The sequence below is a fragment of the Haemorhous mexicanus genome, chromosome Z (genome assembly GCF_027477595.1).
Source record: "Haemorhous mexicanus isolate bHaeMex1 chromosome Z, bHaeMex1.pri, whole genome shotgun sequence".
NCBI classification, from domain to species: Eukaryota; Metazoa; Chordata; class Aves; order Passeriformes; family Fringillidae; genus Haemorhous; species Haemorhous mexicanus.
The window spans coordinates 32,091,600-32,108,945 of NC_082381.1; the positions used below are offsets into that span (position 1 = coordinate 32,091,600).

Below are 17,346 nucleotides of genomic sequence, written 5' to 3' on the forward strand. Positions count from 1 at the left end.
GTATTCCCTCCTGTAAGTAGCACTGGATTTGCTTTGACATTTTGCAGTCACCTCTCATGTGTGAATGCTTTCCAAGCTAGAATTTTGTTCTAGACAAGAAATCAACTGCTCTTGTGCTCCTACAGTCCACTTACTCCATCTGCTCCATCAATGGGACTCAGTAATGTATCATTCTCCATCCCACTAATTCCAAAACTAGCATTTGTTAGAACCTGTTTTTATTTTATGACAACAAATGGGGAAATCCAAACTGTAGTAGCAGAGCATGGAATTAGTACTTAACCCCACAGATTTGAATCGCCTTCTGCTCTCACCCGAAAGACGAAAAAACGTGGGCTTCCTTTGTTTCACCTGCTCTTGGCTTAGCCTCCCTTGTCAAGATCATAATCTTCATAAAACATTAAGGCCAGTGAAACAGGGGCCTTTTGTTGTAGTAGTCTGGACAGTTCAGAAGCAGGAAGAATCACCTGGCCCCAGTGGACGTGTTAGAGATCTTGATGACTCAATTTGAGAACTTTTTTTAATCTCACAGATAACTTTCTTACTGTTGGTGAAGAGAATGAGAAGATACCTGGCTATGCGTATCATGTACACAGCTTTGTAAATCATAGCCATGCTTGATAATTTGGCCTTTTGTGCAATCCCTTCTATAGTTAATTGGAATTATTAATAGAACAGAATGATAGGGGAAAAAAGTATCCCTCTAGTACAGGAAAGCAGGAAAAAAGAAAATAAGCTTGTGAGAGTTTAGAAAGAATTGTTGCTAACCAGGTGCTGTAAAACCATATCATATATGCCTGAGGAAAGCATTGCCAGAGGTACAAATAGCAGGGCAAAAGGAAAAAAAAAGAAGCTAAAACCTTAATGAAGAAGAAGCAATGGGAAATCTTGGGGGAGTAAGAGTACAGTACACAGGCAAGTTGGAACTGGTAGATTTTATTTTGTTTTGAGTGTATTTTGGGTGACAGTACATTTAATGAAGCAAAATAAAGGTCTGTGAGGACAAAAACTGCTGTGGTTTGTAGCACAGCCGCTGCAGCTTCATTGAGATGTGGGCCCTTGAATCTATCAGTAGGAGCACTGACTTCAGGCTGCTAAGCCATAGGACTCTGTAAGGAGCTCTGCACCTCTCCCCTTCAAAACTGAAAGAATGGTTGGTTTTATTTTCCTGGCCACATCGGGGTCATCTTGGAGATAACCTGTTTGTGAGTGGATCAGATGGCCACTCTGATTGCTTTTCCTACAGGCTCAGAATTTAATTAGTTGAACCGGTGGTTTTTTGTTGTATGACACATTTGGAAGTCCATATGCAGGAGCTGTTTTCTGCAGGACACTTTGTACCTCATGTATTTATTAATCTGTGCAGCTGGATCAGATGAGGAAGCTAGGTGGTAATTTGAGCACAGGCCATGGGATAAACACGGGCTGCAGCTGATAGATTACTGCAGAGAATCACTGAAACTTAACAGGTTAATCATTTAGCTGTGATTGTAGGGTTGAATGCTAGATTGCTTTGAGAAAATTCCATTAATATAATTATACTTATGCAATCAAATCTTTTAATCCAAAATGAATTGCAAGTTTCACATGCTTAGTTTTAAATAAGATACAGTCCCTTGAGCTATCTGGTTGATACAGAGAATCACAGATTAACTGAGGCTCTAGGGAATTTCTAGAGGTCACTGGGCACAACCTTTCACTGAAGGCAGAGCCAGCTTTAAAGCTGGATCCAAATTCAAAGTTAGATGAGGTTGCTCAGGCTTTTTCCAGTGGCATTGATAGTGTCTTTGAGAGTGGTGATGCCACCACTTCTCTAGCAACCACTTTTCTAGTATTCAGTGTTTGGTAACACTCGCTACGTCCTTCCAAATGAGACTTCCCCTTGATGCTGCTTGTGTCTCTTGCCCCCTTCTCTTTTGCTGTGCATCCTCAAAAAGAGCCTGGCTCTGCCTGCTCTGAAGCTATTCAGTAACAAATTGCACATGTTGGTAAGGACCGCTGTTATTTTGATCAAACCTGGCACTCTCAACACATCTTTGGTATTAGGTGCCCCACCTCCCTAACTGTGCTGGTGACAGCCTGTAGGACCTGATTCCATTTGCCATCTCCTTTTTTTTGGGATATATTGGGGAACCCAATACTTCTCGCAGTATTCCACATAAGGGAAGAAAGTACTTTGGTTTCAAGTAGAACTTTTTAATCTTCTGTAATTGTCTGTTGTACTGGAGACTTAGTTTCCCATTCTTTGTTTCATTCATCTGTGATTATAGCATTTGCTTTATTGTGGTGCTTACACCTTTGGGTTGTTTTCGTTGTGGACTTCGCAAACCACGGACTGCCACAAATGAGACAGAGGTTAGAGACCAGGAGCAAAAGTCAGAGAATCTCTGCACAATCTAAAGAAATATCTGGGTAAAGGATGGGCCTTGCACGTACATTTGGTAAAGCTGTATTCTTTACCAGTACTACTTCCAAGCGGAGTAACAGACTAAATTAATTGCTTATAAGAATAATGAGTGTTTTGTTATACATTAGCCAGAAGTAGCTTAAGGAAAATGTAAGGCTGAAACGCTAATTGTCCTTTGCAGTTTTTATCCAAAAACACAATAATTTCTTTTATCAGTATCAATTTATGATTTTTTTTCATATTTTAAGATTATTTTTTCAGGTTTGTAGATTGGTTAGATACTTCACAAATCCAGTAGTATCCAGCAGTAATACTGTTACTAGTAGCAGTTGCTGTTTATGAGTTTGTAAGAAATTTGAGTGCTTAAACTGGCTGTTCTGCATTAATGAGTAGCACTGATCTGAACAACAGCTTTATACATATTGACACTGAGGTGTTTTTTTTATGGTGGGAAATGTGAAAGTTACAGATGTTCATGTTTTCTTGGTTTGCATAATTATATTTGATGAGTTGCCTGTGTTTTTTAATGGTAGGTGTACACTTCCTGTTTTGTGGACGCATCCCTGTCATGGCTACAGAACAGGATACACAGTGGGATTAGTTGCATTTTATTAAATGCAACTGCCAAAATCTTGTTGTTTTAACCACCGTGTCAGCAAAACCCACTGTCATTTGGAGACAGTTTTACTTTGAGGGAGAAGGAGAGAAACTGAGAGACCTGTTCTTTGAGATATTCATTCTACATTCAAGACTTTGGGATGTTTTCTCACAAATTTTTTTCTTATCCCTAAAATTCTCTGCCCAGGTTGGGTGTTGATTTGACTCAGTTTCATCAGTTAATTCCCTGTCCCAGTCCTGGTGTGTGATTCGTTTTTATTGCTTGGCTGGCAGGCAGTGAGAAGGAGAGCTCACATCTCTGGGTGCATGTTGGATTCAGTCTGGGGAACTTGGCGTTCAAAATCTTCCCCACAGAACTGTTTCAGCAGAAGCAATATAGAGGATTGGATACACACTGTATAAACTAATTGTATTTTCCCTACCTTTTGCAGAATTTAGCATCAGTATTTGTAACTATGCAGATGAGTAGTGAAAGGTCAGATAGTCTGTTTTGCATAGCAGCAGGGAAAACCTACATTTCAGTTTGACAGATAATGTACAAATGTCAGAGTGTCTGCAGAGTCCTGCTCCTGCTGGCAGTTTGCAGTAATGAGAATAAATTGCAGTAAAGTGGGAATAAGTACCTAATTTATTTGAGAGCATTTATCCTTGAAAGGTTTAAAACCTGAAATTCCAGGGACATAATCTGAGATGATTTTATATATCTATAAAGGCCAGTAATTGCAAGTTTCTCTAAGGCATTGCTAGCTGCCCTGTGATTTTAGTGGATCTCTAAGAATGTGATACCCTCAAGTCCCCATCCCAAAATATTTACATTCATATAGCAATTAATAATGAACTGACTGAGTGCATGCACAGACAAGCATCCATTTAATTAACTTCAAAGAGGTGTGGAGAAACCTTTGAAAAATGCAGAAACTCCATTGTTTTAAAACCTGAGGCTTTCATGAGGAATGGTTTTGCTTTTGCTATGTCCACTTTGCAAAACTATTCTACAAAGACAATTGTATTTCTAGAAAGAATAAAATTTTGGTTTAATAATAATGGAAGCAAGCAGATGACTGGCGAATATTACTGATTCCAAGGGCTGTTTTTTTCCTACTTGTAAATGAGAAAATGAATGGATGTTTCTGATGACTTTATTTGTTTTAAAAACATTCACTGAGAAAGAGTGATATAGACTTCTTTAGGCACTTGAAACAATGAATCATCAATTTGAGCACCTGCGAACAGAAATGGTGTATACTTCAGGAAGGGGTAAGAATAAAGTTTGACTCTGGTGTCTGTGGTGAGATGTCCTCATCAAGCTCACAGCCTTGTCCTCAATGCTCAAAATTAGAGATTGAAACTCTGTGATGCAAGGCATTGTGTCCTGGATGTATGTTTAAACTCACATAAACTGCAACAAGCAGTTGGTATCAAAATCAGTAACTTGCAGGTAAATGTTGATCCCTTTCTTGTGACTTGTTACTTGATGTCACGCAGTTGGGGAAGAGAGGACAACATTATGGTGAGGAAAAGAGAAAGTATTGACATTTTTATTTCAGTGCAAACATTTTAAATTCAGATTGATGGTGTTTCTATTCACCACTTGAAGGCTTTCCTTCTCTGGGTTCAAATTTGCATTCCCTCCTTCTTGCTGTGGGTCATAATCTTGGAAAACTCAAGGTGCAACAACCTTTCTTCCTGTTGTATGCTCTTTCATAGCTGATCAGTGCTGTCCACTGCTTTGTTGAAAATATCATTTGATGCCACTGCAAAGTAAAGAAGCTAAATTGTCAGTCAACAATCTGCTGCAGCTGTCAACAGCTGTAAAAACGGTGCAGTCAAGTCTCATATGCTTTGCCCCAAGAAGAGAATTACAAGGAAGATGCACGTTTAACAAATTACAGAAGAGTTGAGGCTGAATAGGGACCTCTGGAGGCTGTCCTGTTTTCAGTCGGTAAATATACTTACGACCTTTAAAAATAAATAGGATTATTACTGCTTTGCTAGAAACAGAGTTCTGTATCCAGATAATACTGCCTCCTAATCTAAAAGAGAATGACAGGGTCAGACACAATGTTTAACCAAAGATTAAATTTTATAGAATAAGATTAAGTAGCTACAATATTGAAAACCAAATTTTTCTCCTTTGTTTTATATTCCACTAGAGCTTAAGGACATTAATGAAAGCAGAACCAAACTCATAAGATATGTGGGGAGGTGGATTGGTGTTTTAGCAGTCTTAAGTTATGTTTGAGAGATTTGGTGTTGTTAAGTCAAATATGTTAAAGGTGGGTTTGGGTGGCACTAGTGGAAACAACCAGGAGACAAAGCAAAGCCTAGGAAGCTAAACTGTGTGCTTGGGTCTTGGAGAGCCTGTTCTGAGCTGACAGTGAGGGAGAAGTGAAGAAAAGACTCAACCTCTTGTTTCATGACTGAATGTTTGGATAAAGTTGTCGGAGTATGGATGCAGAGGAAACAGGCTGGAGCTACTAAATAATGGGAAAAGAACTTAAAACTTAGGGGCTGGTTTATTTTGCTCCTTGTGGAATAAGAGAGAAAACATGTTAGGTGTGAAGAGAAAATTACTATTTCAGCCACCAGTTTTAGTCTTCCATAATCATGGAAGCTGCCAGGAGTGACTAGTATGGGAGGCAGAAAAAGCACATATTCTCTGTACAGCCATGCATTGAATGCCATAAAATTTATCCTTTCTATTAGAAGAAAATGGTAGTAAAAAATTAAAAACTAAAGGGTGCCACTAGTGCATTAGGCCTAAAGAACAGCTGATATCTGATAAGTAAAATTCTTAGGTGGGATAATTTCGTGTATTCTTTATAATCTACGTTCGATATTGATATTGCAAATGAATATACCAACCAGACACCTGAGAACTGAAAGCACTGAGTGTCACTACTAGATTTTATGCAGCTGGCCTGTAGCTGTGGCAGTCTTTGGTGCCTCAGAAGTTAGTTTTATATGTATACACACACTATATATACATACATACATATATATATATATACACATAAGTATTTACACACACACACACACACACACACATAAAGTTAATGGTAGCAATCCAGCCTGCTTCAAGCATTAAAATGAAAGACAGGTACCGAGGGAGTCCCGTCCTCTCTGTAAGAAACAGACAGTGTAGCTACTGATCAACAGGGAGAAGAACAGAGAGCCAGAACTAGAAATACAGGAAAAACATTATTAACTAGTTTCAAAGACGTTGTAAGATCCCTCACAAACTTCTGTGTCATTTGAACTCTCTGAAGCCTCTGCTTTGACTCTTTACATGTGATTCAAATACATGCCCTTTGCATTTTGATGGCCAGGTTGTTACATTTGCCTTGTGATTGAATTCCCTGTCCCTCTCATGCCAGACTGGCATCTCGTTTGGACCTTCCAGTTCACTGTATTTTTGCAACATATCAAATTTAATTTTGTCCAATGGATTCCAAGATCTTCAGGGCTGCTGGCCTCTGAGGTTTTCCTTCTGCGTTCAAGCCAGCAACACTTTTTTTTATATGTATGTAGTTCCTGTGCCTACAGCTAAGTGTGTTGGGGTTCATTTTTTGTGAGAAAACGTTCTTTTAACCATGGTTGTAGGAGCAATTTTTTTTTTTTTTGATGGTTGTAGGAGCAATTAGATACCAGATTTTTAAATGTCAAATTTAGGGTGCCACTTGGCTTAGGGGGCTTGGCACTGTTGCCTTGCTGCAGTTTGATATGTATTTCTAAGGCTGGAAAAAATATAGAGTACCTGCACTGCATTTGATTGATTGGAAGGAATGACGTAAGATACATTTTATTTCCTGTGAAAAGATTTGTCAGCATTATTATTCACTGTGCATGGACACTTGGTAGATAGAGAGGAATGTGATAAAGCCCAGAGAAGACCAACAGCTGAAATATACAGGCTGTGCATTCAACAGCACTGCACCAGTTGTTACATTCCAACAAGAATAACAAATGGTGGCAGAGGACAGAAATACCAAATTAAGTTCATGACACTGCTCTGTGTGACTGTCATTTTCTTGATTTAATATCCTGTGTATTCTGAAATATTCAGAGAGCAGTCATCTGAAGTTAATATAATTTTTTTTTCCTTCTTTTTAAAGCTATGCTGGTAATTAAAATACATGCAACATGCAGAGGTTTTGGGGAAAATGGCTTTTAGGAAGCTTTTTAAAATTTCTAAATCAGCTGCAGTATATGTATCATGTGATGCATAGGCTGGCTGTGGGAAGCACAAGCATGTAAAACCAGAATAACTTGTTGGCACTGACTGCTCCCATGGGACTACAAAACTCTGCAACATTCTTATTGGAAATAGCTTAATTCCTTGCTACTCTACCCAGCCTTAACCTTCAGATACATTTTTTGGCAATTCTTCTCACTTCTTGACCAAAAAAAGTATTTTACTTTCTGGGGTTTTTTAATGGTTTGGTTTTGGTTTTGCAGCTAGAATGTGGATCATCTTTTGTGGTTTGTAAAATTTTGGACATTTTAATACACTAATATTAGAATTAAATAGCAAAGTCCAGAAGCAAGTATCACATGTGTTTTGCAAACATATTGGCAATGACTTACTGAGCATTTATTGGGTGAGAAGAAGCTGTTCTAAATGGTGTTTGCTGGCTTTTATTTTTCCCATGTTTCTGCAGATCAATATATGTTCACTTTCAGACCGAGTATGCAGCTCAAACATACTCTGTATTTTCAAAACTGCTTCATTAGCCATATTTTTTTCTGAAATTGCTTGATTAACTGTTGCTCCAGAGTGACTTGCAGCCTCATAGTTGACTTCCAGATCCAGTAAGACTGCTCATGCAATATTTGCCATGCATAAAGCTTGGCTTCAGATGGGGTGTTTTTTCCTTTTGGAGGTCTTCCAGTGTGAATGCTAGAACTAGTGCACATCGCTTGAATAATTAACATTCTCGTCGTATACTCAGTTGGTAACAATTATGGCAAGACAGAATTTAGTACAATTTACTTTACCTGTTAGGAGAACTGTAGGCAAATGTTACTCATGAAAGAATGCCTTGTATGCATTGAAAAATTTAGTTGAAACTTTTTTCTAGTTAAAATCGGTGTTCATTTATAAGTCCCTCATTTTAAACACAAGGTGCCAAGTAAAATATTTGATCTTCCAATAAGGACCTCATATACATGAATCAAAAAAGTAGAGGTGCATGTGAAAGAAGCAAGTACTGTACAGGGCCCTTGTTTGAGGGTTTTTTTTCATTCCCCTTTCTGCACTTAAGCCATTTGCTGTCTGGGTTTTCCACTGCCTGATGGTGCTTGCCCAACCCATGTGCCCTGCTGATGTCCCTCTATCAATAAACTCTGTGGCTCTCCTGGTCTCTTCCCACTCCTGCCCTCAGCCAGCTGTGAAGTTGCAGTCCCAGTGCCTGAGGTTGACAAGTGAAAGCTCTCAGAGTGTTTCTGGTCTTGCATGTCTGGTACAAGCCTCAGTTTTCATCAGTTTTTGAAAAGCCAATAAGCGAACAAATGCTTGTGAATGTGGAGACTGGCCAATATGCTGATGTGGCCATTTGGGAGCTGCTGTATTTTTGGAAGGAATTCTAGAAGAATTTTGGGAAGGATTGTAAAGATTTTAGCATATCTTTCACCCAGGAAACTTTTGAAGCACTGAGATAAGAATCAAAACACTGACTCTCCTCTTAAAATAGAAAAAAGAAAACAGCATTAAAAAACCTTTTTGAAACTGTGACTCACTCAAATGGTTGTTAAGAAGAAGCTATATATATCATTTGGCAGCTAGAAAAATCAACTTACCTTGTTCATATCTGAAGAATTCATAGTCTGTATCCTACCACTCAAGTTTTTTAATCATATTGTCATGTAATAAGTACATTGTGAAAATTGTTACAGCCCTGGTAACAGTTTTCTAACTATTTCTCCCTATTTTGTACCTCAGGACTTGTTTATTCACTGGTACTAACTCTTGCAGTTCATCATCATTGGAGCTTTACCTTAGTGAAGTCATGAATTTATATGTGAATTCATATATTTATATGCTTCTGTATTCATTCCTGAAAGTGAGGGTAGACCTGTGAAGACCCAGAAAGCAGAAGAAAAAAAAAAAAAAAAAGATTAAAAATTCAGTAATTCTTTTATCCCTTGATATCTAGGCAATCTCATGATTTTGGAGGTGCATGACTCATGGTCACATACACTTAGTGAGCATAACACTAATTCCACTTGATTTCAAGTTGTCTCCCTTCAGGGAAACAGAGCTCTTTCTCTACAGGAGTCTGACTGAACATGCAATTTTTATGGCATGTGTAGAAGTCCTTGCACACAGGCTGTAGAGAGGCAAGCACACACATCCACACAGGATTCCCGGCAGGAAGTCCACTCCCACCTTTCTCAATGCTATGTGATAGTCTTTTAAATGCTGCTGCCTGAAGCCCTCAGTCAGTGCTGTCCCTTTCCTCTCAAGCCCATGTTGATGTTTTTGTTCCCAAAAACCCTCATCATTTTTGGGTCGTAACTCGTGCAGCACGTGATGTTCCAGTCACTAAAATGAGAACTGGGTCTCTGGGAGCAGTGTTTCACAGTCATATTTTCTCTTCTTCTGGGACTGTTCTGTCAACAGTGAGTCTCAGAAAGCTCAGCTTTTGACTTGGCCATGGAATTTATGATGGTTCACTGTAATTTTTTTTGCTGGATGCTTTTTTTCCCCTTGCTCCTTCATAATGAGAAGTTTAAAAATACTCTGTGACTCAAGTATTCATTGTCAGTGTACATGAGATTGCATACACTCAGCTGCAAGTGATGTTGAATCTACTGCAGACTGTTGTCCTGTGGAAGAAAAGAAGCTGGTTTTTTTTCCAAATACTATCTTTAAAAAAAAAAATTAAATAAAGTTGAGACATAGGGTATGTGGTAATAGTGTACTAGTTATTTGCCACAGTACGGAGGGAGGTGTGGTATCTTCCATGTGAGGGAAAAGTCAGCATTGCAGCCATAAGTATGAACCCTCTTGTACTTTTATAGCAGTCTCCTGAGAGCCGATTAACCACAATTTTAAATTTTCATGAAAGTTTACACTTCCACCACAGTTTAAGGAAAACCTCTGTATGGTAAAATATTTTGGGAAGAACACATCCAGAACAAATACTGGAGATTCCGTATGTCCAGTATTTTGTCATTTTAATACACAAAATTCCATGTTAAACACATATACTGTGTGCTTCGCTATGAAAATCAAAAAGTTTCGTAATCTCTAAGCTCACAGCTTTCACAGGAGGCTGTCTCTAGCACCTTGTTTGCTTGTTTAAGTAATAAATTAGGAGATTTTGCTGATGTCTTCATTATTCCCAAGATTGATCCTGTGAATTTCAAAGTAATGGAAGCCAAATTTCCTCTGAGAGCCTTTGCTCTAGGACTCCTTTCCTCTTTGGAGGCGTGGCTTTACTGTACATAATCATGCTTATTTGAGTAGTTTGTGCAGAAAATGACATCCCATGGATTTCAAAGGGGTATTTTTTGATTATAACCTTTTAAAAAGTAAAGTATAAAGATGCAGAGGAAAGAAACTGGAGCTATAAAGAGCAGTCATGAAGTAAACCAAACTGTGGGATGCTTAAAATTAGTGGGATTACCTGCAGGTCACCAGAGAAATGACACTATTTCAGTTTAAAGTGCAAGGATGTAACCTGTCAACATAAAAGGTGGGGTCAGACATCAAGGCCAGCTACTGTAATCACTTTGAAAAGGTGTCTAAGTAATTGTATAAAGGTGCATTTTCAGGGGCTGGTATCTGAAAATTCAGTCAGAAGTTTGAAAAGGGGTGCCTGGCAGTCCTTGCCTTGGGAGCGCTGCCCTCCCCAGCACAACCTCTGGGTCAGGCACCTCTGATACACTGATGAGTATCTCCACTTGCAGATACCAGGTTAATGTTTTAAAGCCTCTTCTTGACACATCACTTGTCCTCTGGAGTCACAGGACCTTTCTTCTCCCTCCCTGTGTGTGGATTGTTCCAGTTGTCCATTGGCAGGAACAGCCCTCGGTGTTGCACGGCTTGCTGGGCGCTGCAATTTCCTTTCAGCTCTCTCTTCGAGGAAGTGAAACCACTGAGATGTATTTTTGCATGCTGAGGTGCCAAAGCAAAATGAAGCACTGCAGGCAGGAGAAAAAGGTAGCTGAGAAGAGCTGCCCTTACAGTGAGGAGGAAAAACCCATATTCTCTCTGTGATAGCTTTTGACAATGTTTCAAAGCACACGGTAAAGTGTGCGCTGCATTTACCAGAATAAATACGCCACAGGCCAGTCTTCACCTCGGGTGTTTTGCTTCTCTTTCTGCTGTCGGCAGTAAAAACTGCAATTACATTAGATGAACAAGTAAGTAATAGCTTTACTGTTATTTAAGGAAGTATGTGTGTTCATTTTGAAGAAGCTCTCTACTCCTACTGCTTAAATTGAGTTTTATTCAAGCCATGAAATAAATTGTAAGTCTTTCTGTCATTGGTAAGGAGGAAAAATTCTGATTATAAACTACAAAGAGTTAGCAAGTTCCTTTTTTGGATTGGCTGAAATACTGAAGCATGAAATTTACGTATTTAGCAATTAAATTAGAACCCATGTAACAGCACAGGGAAAATGAAACTAACTTCTGGTGTACTTACAGCAAAGTAGATAGAAAGCAAGCCATGCTGGATAGTCCCAAAACTTGCACAGATATTAGAGAAATACCTTAAGAGTTTGGCAGCTTTTGAAATGGAGCAGTTCCTGTTTTGGTTAGCAAAGGTAACTACATCTTGGGTTGTACTTTGTAAAATGTAAAATTATGTAATATAAGGGGGTTTTTTTTGTTAAAAAACTGTAAAATATTTAGCATACTGCCAAACAGTAACTGCTGTTAGTAGGTCGGTCTGGAGTGTCAGAAAGAAGACATCATTAGCATTAATAAGAAGACTTTAACTAATAGAAGTTATGAAATAACAATTAATATTCCTGTTTTGAAAGGGAAAAAAGTTATCATTCATCCGTAGATCTTTGTAAGGCATTGGCTGTTGAGTTCTAGTATTTGACCACCCTTTGGAAAACATGGATTAGTTTTACTTTAATAGTAACTGTTGCAGTTTTAGCTTTAAAAACACAGAAAGAAAATCAAATATTTTCAGTTCAAAATGTCTGCTCAGCATCTTTAATGTCTTCCTGTATCTTTGTGGTTGAGAAGTGTGTCTGTCTTGTGATCTCGAGTGCTTTGCCCAAGATAGTTATCAAGGGGTTCTTTGGTTTTTGAGTGTCCTCTTGTAGTAAAGATTTTTAAAAATGTGCTCAGACACTTCATGCTTCAAAATAAAATACTGATATGCACTGAAAGTTGTAATGAACAAACCTGCTTGAAGGTTTATGGGATGGTAAAAAGGGAGCTTGGTATTAAGTTTCTCAAAGATACTCTTGAATTAAAAGCACAGATTTGTGTTTCATGTCCTGAAGGACAAGTTTCTTCTCTTTGCTGGAACCCCTGAGGCACCCTGTGTCTGAACACACCCAGCTGCCCACATACCAGCAGTTAAGAGGAAACCTTTTTCAAATTCAGGGACTTAGTGTCTGACATCTGCAGAGTTGATGTTTTCATTAAAAGAAAAAAAAAATAAATAAAGAAAATATTTCCAGTCCCTGTGTTTGCTAAGCAAACCTTTCATATGTATAGTAAATGTAAACAGATGTAGTCTTCCTTCCCCCTGAGACTGAGACTCCAGGAGAGCAGCAGCACAAAGGCAGCCATTTCCCAGACAATTCTACCTGAAAATACCTACTAACATGTGTCTTAATGAAGAGAGAGAGTGTCAAAAAATTGTTGCTGACAACAGGACGAGTGATAACATTTCACAAGTCAAGTTTCTGAAGGATTGTTTGGGGTCTTTTAACAAGAACTTTTTGTACTTTTGAATAAAAGTACAAACCAGTCATTGGGTGTATTAGTGCAATCAAGCATAATTTTAGAAGTGGAAATGTGGTCTAGGATGTACTTCATTGGTCACAGAAAGATACTTTTAAAAGGTTATGCTCACAGTTGTTATGACAATCCCTAGAAAGTAAATGTCTTGCTTTACTGCATAAAATATAGGACATAGAAATGTTAATCTGTACTTGCTTTTCTTCTGAAAACCAGTGTCTTCAGATTCCATCCAGAGAATCTCAGTGTTGTTTACTAACCATGGGGTTTTGTCTTTCTTTTGTATTTCTGCATGGACATCTATAGATATGTAAAAAAATAGTTATCTTTAAAAAATTTAATGTGTTGTGTCTGAATTCACTGATCATGTAAAATGCTAAGCAGGAAAAGGCTTTATAATGGTTGCTTCACTGAATTATTATCTTTTTTGAGTAGCAGAGGTTATTTGTCATGACATTGAAATAATCCTCGTTTCAGATTTCATGATGAATGTGAGAATCAGATTAGATTTGTGGCTCTTCTGATGAAACAGGGCAGTTTTATTGCCTCAATTTGAAATTCAATCAATCCATATACAGAGAGAGCTTCTAAACCATTTCTGAGCAAGTTCAGTTGGTATTTTCTCAAAAGTAAAACTGTCTGAAAGAATGTAAACCAAAATAGAAGAGAGTTTTAGGGATTTAATTATGGGGTTGTTCCTGCAACTACATTGCGTTATTTTTGTGGTACTTAGTAAGACTGTTGTGAATGTATAAATATAGAAATATTCCTCAACTTGCTGTCCAGAGACTGTCTGTTTAGAAGTACTGATTGCACACTTTTTTCTTCTCCTAGTGGCCACAGATGTCTTCAACTCCAAAAGCCTGGCCATTCAGGCCCAGAAGAAGATCCTTGGAAAAATGGTGTCCAAATCAATAGCAACTACTTTGATCGATGATACAAGCAGCGATGTTTTAGATGAGCTTTACAGAGTAACAAAGGAATATACACAAAATAAAAAAGAAGCAGAGAAGATCATCAAAAACCTCATTAAAATAGTCCTCAAATTGGCAATTCTCTACAGGAACAACCAATTTAATCAGGATGAAATAGCACTGATGGAGAAATTCAAGAAGAAGGTTCATCAGCTGGCTAAGACCGTGGTCAGTTTCCATCAGGTGGATTATACCTTTGACAGGAACTTTCTGTCAAAACTCTTGAATGAATGTAGAGAGCTGCTCCATGAAATCATTCAGCGTCACCTAACAGCGAAGTCACACGGACGCGTCAACAATGTGTTTGATCACTTCTCTGATTGTGAATTTTTGGCTGCCTTGTACAATCCCTTTGGACCTTATAAAATCCATTTGCAGAAACTTTGTGATGGGGTCAACAAAATGCTAGATGAGGGGAACATATAAGTACTTGTATTAGAGGTGACTGCCTATGAGTTATTTGTAGATGGAACACTGTTGATTTATGAAGGAATAAGGGAGCATGCAAAGAGGTTTTTTTTACATTATGACAAATCTTTCCTAAATATCTTTATTAATTGATTTCTTACTATGCGCTATCTGTTGCTATTCACAGTCCATCTGGAAGAAAAACTGCACATGATTTTTTTACTGTGCTTTGCCTATGGAAACAGCTTGATAAAGACAATCAAACAGAATGGTCCAAGTAGAGTAAGAGTCTTGCAAGATAGATACACAAACCAAAACAATATGCTGTCAGACAATCCACATCTTTCATAGATTTACAGAATTAATTCTAAACTATCAGAATCCAGTAATGTTGGTAACAGACTATCATGGTGATGGTACACTCTGTAATTTCTTTCATTTACTTGTAAAATAGACATATTTGATTCAGTTATAGTCTTTTATGCTCTCTGCACAGATAACAGCTTCCTAGTGTTGCCATTATGAAGCATTGAGTTCTAAATAAAATCAGTGATGCTGTCACATAGAGTCTTAACAGCAGGCTTGTGCATCTCCAGCTCAGAGGTGAAAACTTCCTGTCTGCAAGGCAGAATCTCCCAAGTAGAGATCCTTATAGACCTGCACAGGTGCTTGCTTCCTTTGACTACATGGGGATTATTTGAGGAATAAGCTACAGGAAAATAGCCGAACAGGGGAAGAGCATTCCCAAGAAAGTGCTTGTGGTACAGAATTGTACACTCTGCCTATGATAAGATAAAACACAGTGACTTCTCTGTGCAATTCCTTAAGATTTTTAGAATTCTGCTAGTAGAATCATAGAATCAATCATTTGGGTTGGAAGGGTCACAATTCTTTTCTAAAAGATGTGAGTCAGTATATCTGATATACTAGTCTGATGTGTATGATGATGTGAATTCACCAAAGTTGATAAATAAATTGCAAGCCAATTTGCTTTGTATACAATGAAAGTAGAAACAGAAGTTAATGTTATCATTGTGTTATATACTATTTAACTAATGGAAAAATGGAATTTTAAATAAATTTTTTTCTTCTTTTCTTACTTCCTACCTTTTATCCTTCTTTTTCTTCCTCATCTTCTCTCTGCCTTGACATTGGGGATAAAATATGTGACTTTCTAGACACTGTAATGTACTTAAAAGCATGAAGTTAATACATTTCAAACAGCCAAAGACTTTTTGTTAGGAAGCATATAAAGAATTTGCTGTTTATTTAATTGCCAGTGTTTTTGCTGTTTGCTGTGTCTTTTTGTTTTAATGAGTAAACCAAAGAATATTTGCACTCCAAACTTCTCGTCTTTTTTTTCCCTTATCATATTTTAAATTCTAAATTGTGCCTGCAACAAAAGCATTGCAACATCTGACATACAATTTCAGTATTACTTGTGATTTTTAAGAGAGAAATTCAAGTTTTATTCCTGTTAGGTTGGTCATTAGGCTCTCAATATTCCTGGAAACCTGTTGGAGAAATGTGTTCAAAATGTGAATTCATTTTATGTTAGCCACTGGTGTTAGCAGAGAGAGAAGATTGATGTACTACTTGTCTGGAAACAGCTGGGAACTGATGAAAGGACAGTACACCAGAATTTGCCAGGAAGTAACTTATTAGGTTGACATCTGAAGGAGTATCATGTAAGATCTCTTCCCATGCTTTGCCTAAACAGCAAATACGTTGTGTTCTGTGCATCAGAAGTCATGTATAGAAATACAACATCATGGAGAAAAATTGCTCAAATTGTAAAGAGTTTAGTTTCTATTGCATTTATTTTCTTTTCCTGCCTAGAAATACCAATTCTTCCTCCTGGGGTGAGAATAAAAAGGAACTGGACTTCTAGAAATTAAAACAGTTTAACCTACAAATCCTGTTTTTAAATTATGTCCTGATTCTCCCAAAATAGCCTAGTTTATAACAAATGGTAACAGCTACTGAAATGAGGAGAAAGTGCCTTGTTTAGAACCAGGTGTATTACATGTGTATGCTGTGTAAAGCACAGAAGATTATCTTTGGCCATGAGCCAGAATATTTTGATTGCTGAAATTTGAATTTTCTCTGGGGAAAATAACTGCTTAAATAATCTTTGCACATTGATAATTAACACCTACTTACATGTATATGAGCACTTACATGTGTACTTACATGTATACTTACATGTTACATTCTTTTGAGATGCTGTGACAATGGTTCTTGTCTGGCATTCATTTTGAATTACAAAAAAGTGAGTTCCATAATGATGAAAGAAACCAATTGTGTTTGGTTTCCAAACACCTATCATGTTCTTCTGAAATAGCACTCAAGCTATATAATTTTACAGTTAATTTTTTTTCCTGCAGCATACATAAATATAAGCTTTAATTATGAAAATTCAAAAATAAACTGACAGCATTTTTGCCTGTAGTACACTTGTATGAAGGCATTGACCCTCTAGCAGAAACCTGACATTGTCAAGATTTTAAAAAAAAGTTACAGTCTCACTGTTTAATTATGGGTAGCATAATCTCATAATTTTGTATTGCAAAATTGATAATGCTGTGTTTTAATGGGGTAATAATTATTAACACATTAAAATCCAGTCATCATAGATTCATTTTACAATGGGCATTTAAATCTCAGTACCTCAGGTGATGCGTATTTTTAATTTATTTTCAACACTTAGTTAATATGTAAAGCCTAATGCCATCAAAATACATGTTGAAGTATTTTAACTTAAAACTAATTTTATAGCCTTTTAGAGGCATTGAAAAAGTGCTAAGTCAGACCTTGGATACATTTTACAAGATGTAAACAAACATGATCTCATCCATACAACAAAAACAAAATATAGGGAGGTTATCAGGGCCATTGTGTGTAGGCTTTTGGCTTTTGGCCACTCCTTAATTATGTTTGTGTGCACAGACAAACAAAAAGGCACAATTGGGTAAATTACAAGCCTTACTCTTGGCTTGAGATTT

At 37.5% G+C, this 17,346-nt stretch overlaps 1 protein-coding gene across 7 annotated transcripts in view; it reads left to right on the forward strand.

Moving 5' to 3' along the window:
• Positions 1 to 15,686, forward strand: part of TNFAIP8 (TNF alpha induced protein 8) — a 55,820-nt gene extending 40,134 nt beyond the window's left edge. For 5 of the 7 annotated variants that reach the window (XM_059873822.1, XM_059873824.1, XM_059873820.1 and 2 more), the window contains one exon: positions 13,794 to 15,686. In XM_059873822.1, coding sequence (XP_059729805.1) covers positions 13,794 to 14,359 — 566 coding nt within the window. In that variant the 3' untranslated portion in view covers positions 14,360 to 15,686. Of the gene's footprint in view, positions 1 to 11,181; positions 11,396 to 11,656; positions 11,801 to 13,793 lie in introns of those variants that run through there. The other 2 variants (XM_059873823.1, XM_059873825.1) reach the window with 2 other exon arrangements.
• Positions 15,687 to 17,346: the final 1,660 nt, after the last annotated feature.